Source organism: Oncorhynchus kisutch, linkage group LG30, assembly GCF_002021735.2.
Source record: "Oncorhynchus kisutch isolate 150728-3 linkage group LG30, Okis_V2, whole genome shotgun sequence".
Taxonomy (NCBI): domain Eukaryota; kingdom Metazoa; phylum Chordata; class Actinopteri; order Salmoniformes; family Salmonidae; genus Oncorhynchus; species Oncorhynchus kisutch.
The window spans coordinates 44,603,406-44,610,905 of NC_034203.2; the positions used below are offsets into that span (position 1 = coordinate 44,603,406).

General features: G+C 37.0%; 1 protein-coding gene across 1 annotated transcript in view; it reads right to left on the reverse strand.

Annotated features, from left to right (window-relative positions):
* LOC109880607 (receptor-type tyrosine-protein phosphatase mu-like) overlaps window positions 1-7,500 on the reverse strand; it is a 432,469-nt gene that overhangs the window by 126 nt on the left and 424,843 nt on the right. The window contains 2 exon segments of the mRNA XM_031810129.1: window positions 325-479; window positions 6,871-6,987. Coding sequence (XP_031665989.1) covers window positions 325-479; window positions 6,871-6,987 — 272 coding nt within the window.

Consider the following 7,500-nt stretch of genomic DNA (forward strand, 5'->3'; position numbering starts at 1 on the left):
GTGAGTAATGTTTACTGTTCATTTTTTATTGTTTATTTTGACTTTTGTTATCTACTTCACTTGCTTTGGCAACGTTAACATATGTTCCCCATGCCAATAAAGCTCTTTGAATTGAATTGAAAAATGTATAGACAGAGAGAGGGATAGCGAGAGAGAGAGACACATAGAGGGATAGAGAGCTGCGAGACACACATTTAAAATACTGTATGCAAATGTATAATTGCCAGTAATACTTCGCATTCAGGTTTGGAAGAATTAGATATCAGGTTGTCAGGGCAAGAGCCCCAGGCCCCAGAGAGAGACAGAGAGGGGGTAGAATCATACCTGCAGTGAATGATCATGGGCCCAGCGTTGCTGAGTGTCTTGGCCTTGACCCTACGTACAAAGCCCAGGAGGCCAGTAGCGTGGTAGGGCACCCCGTGGTCCGGCCACCCTGTGAAGTGGAACTGACGGATCTCGCGGATCTCATGGGCTCCTCTCTGGAGGAGGACAGGAGGCAAGAGAAAAACAGACGGTCAAAGACATACACAAAATACACTGTTCTTAAATCAATTTCCAGGTGTCCTCGAGGACTGGAGCTCCTGCAGCACGTGTTTGAGTAGCATAGCGTCTTCACCCAGCTCTCTCTCGATTACATCTTCTGTTTGCTTAGCATGGCCTGCTTCCTCTAGTCCTGAGAGAGGATAATGTTTGTAAGAGGTATTCAAACAAGAGTGTCTCTGTGGCCCGAGAAAATCTAGTCTATTTAACATCCCCACTCGCAAACGAAATGTTCCATATAAAAGCTTCAAGTAGTTTGTTAGTGTGGATATGGGAACAGAGCTGTAGTAATGGTAATGTATCTGTAGTAATGTAGCAGTAATGGTAATGTATCTGTAGTAATGCAGCAGTAACGGTAATGTATCTGTAGTAATGTAGCAGTAATGGTAATGTATCTGTAGTAATGTAGCAGTAATGGTAATGTATCTGTAGTAATGTAGCAGTAATGGTAATGTATCTGTAGTAATGTAGCAGTAATGGTAATGTATCTGTAGTAATGCAGCAGTAATGGTAATGTATCTGTAGTAATGTAGCAATAATGGTAATGTATCTGTGGTAATGTAGCAGCAATGGTAATGTATCTGTAGTAATGTAGCAGTAATGGTAATGTATCTGTAGTAATGTAGCAGTAATGGTAATGTATCTGTAGTAATGTAGCAGCAATGGTAATGTATCTGTAGTAATGTAGCAGTAATGGTAATATATCGGTAGTAATGCAGAAGTAATGGTAATGTATTACTGATAATGTAGTAGTAATGGTACTGCATCAGTGGTAATGTAGCGGTAATGGTAATGTATTAGTAGTGCTGTAGTAGTAATGGTAATGTATTAGTAGGAATGTAGTAGTAATGGTAATGTATTAGTAGTAATGTAGTAGTAATGGCAATGTATTAGTAGAAATGTTGTAGTAATGGCAATGTATTAGTAGTAATGTAGTAGTACTGGCTATGTATTAGTAGTAATGTAGTAGCAGTAGTAGTAATGGTAGTAGTATTAGTAGTAGTATTGTAGTAGTATTAACATTGTAGTAATAATAATGTGGTAATGTGGCGATGTAGCAATGTAGTAGCAGTAGCAGTAATGCAGTAGAAGTAATGTAGTAGTAGTAGTTATGTAGTAATGTAGTAGTATTAACATAATAGCAATGTAGTAGTAGTAATCTAGTGATGTAGTAGTAGCAATGTAGTGATGTATCAATGTAGTCATAGTAGTAATGCAGTAGTAATGTAGTAATATAGTAGTAGTAGTAATAATAATGTAGGAATGTATTAGTATAGTTGTTGTTGTAGTAATGCAGTAATGTAGTAGTAGTAGTAGTGTAATAATAGCAGTAAAATAAATAATGTAGTAGTAGTAATGTAGAGGTAGCAGTAGTGTAGTAGTAATAGCAATGTAGTAGTAATGTAGTAGTCGTAGTACTGCAGTAGTATTAACACAGTAGTAATGTAGCAGTAATGTAGTAGTTTTAACATAGTAGTAATGTAGTAATATTAGTAGCAGTAATGTAGAGGTATTAACATAGTAGTAATATAGTAATGTAGTAGTAATATAGTAGTAGTGGCAGTAGTAGTAATGTAGTAGTATTATCATAGCAGTAATGTTGTAATGTAGTAGTATTAACATTGTAGTAGTGTAGTAGTAGTAGTAATAGTAGTAATGTAGAAGTAGTGTAGTTGTAGTAGTAGTAATGTAGAGGTAGTGTAGTGGTAGTAGTAGTCCTAATGTAGAAGTAGTGCAGTTGTAGTAGTTGTAGTAGTAGTAGTAGTAATGTAGTAGTCGTGCAGTAGTAGTAGTAGTAGTAGTAATGTAGAAGTAGTGTAGTAGTAGTAATAGTAATGTAGTATTAGTATTAGTAGTGTGTTAGTAGTAATGTGGTAGTAGTAGTAGTAGTAGTAGTAGTAGTAGTAGTAGTAGTAGTAGTAGTAGTACTGTAGTAGTAATGTAGTAGTCGTGTAGTAGTAGTAGTAGTAGTTGTAATGTAGTAGTCGTGTAGTAGTAGTAGTAGTAGTAGTAATGTAGAAGTAGTGTAGTAGTAGTAATAGTAATGTAGTAGTAGTATTAGTAGTGTGTTAGTAGTAATGTGGTAGTAGTAGTAGTAGTAGTGTTAATGTAGTAGTTTTAACACAGTAGTAACGTAGTCATGTCAGGTCAGTCAGGTTCCTGCTGTAATTCCTGGTGTAGTTTTACTGTATTCTGACTATCATGGTCCTGGTGTACAGTCGTGGCCAAAAGTTTTGAGAATGACACAAATATACATTTCCACAAAGTTTGCTGCTTCAGTGTCTTCAGATATCTTTGTCAGATGTTACTATGGAATACTGAAGTATAATTACAAGCATTTCATAAGTGTCAAAGGCTTTTATTGACAATTACATGAAGTTGATGCAAAGAGTCAATATTTGCAGTGTTGACCCTCTTTTTCAAGACCTTTGCAATTCACCCTGGCATGCTGCCAATTAACTTCTGGGCCCCATCCTGACTGATGGCAGCCCATTCTTGCATAATCAATACTTGGAGTTTGTCAGAATTTGTGTGTTTTTGTTTGTCCACCCGCCTCTTGAGGATTGACCACAAGTTCTCAATGGGATTAAGGTCTGGGGAGTTTCCTGGCCATGGACCCAAAATATTGATATTTTGTTCCCGAGCCACTTAGTTATCACTTTTGCCTTATAGCAAGGTGCTCCATCATGCTGGAAAAGGCATTGTTCGTCACCAAACTGTTGCTGGATGGTTGGGAGGAGTTGCTCTCAGAGGATGTGTTGGTACCTTTCTTTATTCATGGCTGTGTTCTTTGTGACTTTGTGAAAAACTTTGTGAAAAATTAATATTTGTGTCATTCTCAAAACTTTTGGCCACGACTGTAGTAGTAGTACTGTAGAAGTATTAGCATAGTAGTAATGTAGGAGTATTAACACAGTTTTAATGTAGTGGTAGTAGTAATATAGTAGTATTAACATAGTAGCAATGTAGTAGCAATATAGAAGTGTTAACATAGTAGTAATGTAGTAGTAGTAGTAGCAGTAATGTAGTAGTATAACCATAGTAGTAATGTCATAATGTAGCAGTAGCAGTATTACATAGTACTAATGTAGAAGTAGTGTAGTAGTAGTAGTAATGTAGAAGTAGTGTAGTAGTAGTAGTAATGTAGAAGTAGTGTGTAATGTAGAATGTAGTGTAGTAGTAGTAGTAATGTAGCAGTAGTGTAGTAGTAGTAGTAATGCAGAAGTAGTAGTAGTAATAGTAGTAGTAGTAGTAGTAGTAGTAGTAATGTAGAATTAGTGTAGTAGTAGTAATAGTAGCAGTAGTAGTAGTAGCAGTAATATAGAAGTAGTGTAGTAGTAGTAATAGTAGAAGTAGTAATAGTAGTAATAGCAGTAGTAGTAGTAGTAGTAGTAGTAATATAGAAGTAGTGTAGTAGTAGTAATGTAGCAGTAGTGTAGTAGTAGTAATAGTAGCAGTAGTAGTAGTAATATAGAAGTAGTGTAGTAGTAGTAATGTAGCAGTAGTGTAGTAGTAGTAATAGTAGCCGTAGTAGTAGTAGTAATATAGCAGTAGTTTAGTAGTAGTAACGTAGCAGTAGTGTAGTAGTAGTAATAGTAGTAGTAGTAGTAGTAGTAGTAGTAATATATAAGTAGTGTAGTAGTAGTAATAGTAGCAGTAGTGGTAGTAATAGTAGTAATGCAGAAGTAGTGTAGTAGCATTAGTAGTAGTAATGTAGAAGTAGTGTAGTAGTAGTAGTAGTAGTAGTAATGTAGAGGTAGTGTAGTAGTAGTAGTAATGTAGAAGTAGTGTAGTAGTAGTAGTAGTAATGTAGCAGTAGTGTAGTAGTAGTAGTAATGTAGAAGTAGTAGTAATGTAGAGGTAGTGTAGTAGTAGTAGTAGTAGTAGTAGTAGTAGTAGTAGTAGTAATGTAGAGGTAGTGTAGTAGTAGTAGTAGTAGTAATGTAGCAGTAGTGTAGTAGTAGTAGTAATGTAGAAGTAGTGTAGTAGTAGTAGTAGTAGTAGTAATGTAGAGGTAGTGTAGTAGTAGTAGTAATGTAGAATTAGTGTAGTAGTAGTAATGTAAAGTAGTGTAATAATATTAGTAGTAATGTAGATTTAGTAGTAGTAGTAGTAATAGTAGCAGTAGTGGTAGTAGTAGTAGTAATGCAGAAGTAGTGTAGTAGCATTAGTAGTAGTAATGTAGAAGTAGTGCAGTAGTAGTAGTAGTAGTAGTAGTAATGTAGAGGTAGTGTAGTAGTAGTAGTAGTAGTAGTAGTAGTAGTAGTAGTAGTAGTAATAGTAGCAGTAGTGGTAGTAGTAGTAGTAATGCAGAAGTAGTGTAGTAGCATTAGTAGTAGTAATGTAGAAGTAGTGCAGTAGTAGTAGTAGTAATGTAGAGGTAGTGTAGTAGTAGTAGTAGTAGTAGTAGTAATGTAGAAGTAGTGTAGAAGTGGTAGTAGTAATGTAGAGGTAGTGTAGTAGTAGTAGTCGTAGTAATGTAGAGGTAGTGTAGTAGTAGTAGTAGTAGTAGTAATGTAGAGGTGTGTAGTAGTAGTAGTAGTAATGTAGAGGTAGTGTAGTAGTAGTAGTAGTAATGTAGAGGTAGTGTAGTAGTAGTAGTAATGTAGAGGTAGTGTAGTAGCAGTAGTAATGTAGAAGTAGTGTAATAATATTGGTAGTAATGTAGAGGTAGTGTAGTAGTAGTAGTAATGTAGAGGTAGTGTAGTAGTAGTAGTAATGTAGAGGTGGTGTAGTAGTAGTAGTAATGTAGAGGTAGTGTAGTAGTAGTAGTAATGTAGAGGTAGTGTAGTAGTAGTAGTAATGTAGAGGTAGTGTAGTAGTAGTAGTAATGTAGAGGTAGTGTAGTAGCAGTAGTAATGTAGAGGTAGTGTAGTAGTAGTAGTAATGTAGAGGTAGTGTAATAATATTGGTAGTAATGTAGAGGTAGTGTAGTAGTAGTAGTAATGTAGAGGTAGTGTAGTAGTAGTAGTAATGTAGAGGTAGTGTAGTAGTAGTAGTAGTAATGTAGAGGTAGTGTAGTAGTAGTAGTAGTAATGTAGAGGTAGTGTAGTAGTAGTAGTAATGTAGAGGTAGTGTAGTAGTAGTAGTAGTAATGTAGAGGTAGTGTAGTAGTAGTAGTAATGTAGAGGTAGTGTAGTAGTAGTAGTAGTAATGTAGAGGTAGTGTAGTAGTAGTAGTAATGTAGAGGTAGTGTAGTAGTAGTAGTAGTAATGTAGAGGTAGGTAGTAGTAGTAGTAATGTAGAGGTAGTGTAGTAGTATAGGTAGTAGTAATGTAGAGGTAGTGTAGTAGTAGTAGTAGTAATGCCAGAGGTAGTGTAGTAGTAGTAGTAATGTAGAGGTAGTTGTAATAATATGGTAGTAATGTAGAGGTAGTGTAGTAGTAGTAGTAATGTAGAGGGTAGTGTAGTAGTAGTAGTAATGTAGAGGTAGTGTAGTAGTAGTAGTAGTAATGTAGAGGTAGTGTAGTAGTAGTAGTAGTAATTTAGAGGTCGGTAATAGTAGTAGTAATGTAGAGGTAGTGTAGTAGTAGTAGTAGTAATGTAGAGGTAGTGTAGTAGTAGTAGTAATGTAGAGGTAGTGTAGTAGTAGTAGTAGTAATGTAGAGGTAGTGTAGTAGTAGTAGTAATGTAGAGGTAGTGTAGTAGTAGTAGTAGTAATGTAGAGGTAGTGTAGTAGTAGTAGTAATGTAGAGGTAGTGTAGTAGTATAGGTAGTAGTAATGTAGAGGTAGTGTAGTAGTAGTAGTAGTAATGTAGAGGTAGTGCAGTAGTAGTAGTAAGTAGTAAGTAAGTAGCTGTAATAATATTGGTAGTAATGTAGAGGTAGTGTAGTAGTAGTAGTAATGTAGAGGTAGTGTAGTAGTAGTAGTAATGTAGAGGTAGTGTAGTAGTAGTAGTAGTAATGTAGAGGTAGTGTAGTAGTAGTAGTAGTAATGTAGAGGTAGTGTAGTAGTAGTAGTAATGTAGAGGTAGTGTAGTAGTAGCAGTAGTAATGTAGAAGTAGTGTAATAATATTGGTAGTAATGTAGTACTAGTCATCCTAAACCAGGGTACTTGTCATCTGTCTGGACCACTGCAACTTTCCTTCTGCCATTAAACCCCCCTGCAACTAATCCAGAACACTACAGCCTGGTGTTCAAACATTCCCAATCTCTTTTCTGTCCTGGCACCCCTTTGGTGGAACCAGCTTCCCCCTGAAGCTTAGGACAGCAGAGTCCATGCCCATTTTACGAAAACATCTGAAACCCTACCTCTTCAAAGAGAATCTTAAATAATCCCTCAGCACCCCGCTGCCCCCCTCACGGCCAACCCGGAGTAGCAGTCTCACCTTCTCGACAGCGAAGGTCCGTATGACGTACTCTGACAGTAGCTGCGTCTCTATGAGGGTCACCTTGATGTCTCTGTAGATCTCTGTGTCGTCCGGCCAGTACTTACAGCATTTCACCTGCTTGACAGAAAACACACCACGGTAACATAACACACAACACCACGGTAACAGAACACACCATGGTAACAGAACACACACACCACGGTAACAGAACACACCATGGTAACAGAACACACACACCACGGTAACAGAACACACACACCACGGTAACAGAACACACACACCACGGTAACAGAACACACACACCAACGGTAACAGAACACAACCCCATGGTAACAGAACACACACACCACGGTAACAGAACACAACACCACAATAACAGAACACACCACGGTAACAGAACACAGACATCATGGTAACAGAAACACAACACCACAGTAACAGAAACACACCACGGTAACAGAACACAGACATCATGGTAACAGAACACACACATCATGGTAACAGAACACACACATCATGGTAACAGAACACACCACACCATGGTAACAGAACACACACATCATGGTAACAGAACACACACATCATGGTAACAGAACACACACACCATGGTAACAGAACACACACATC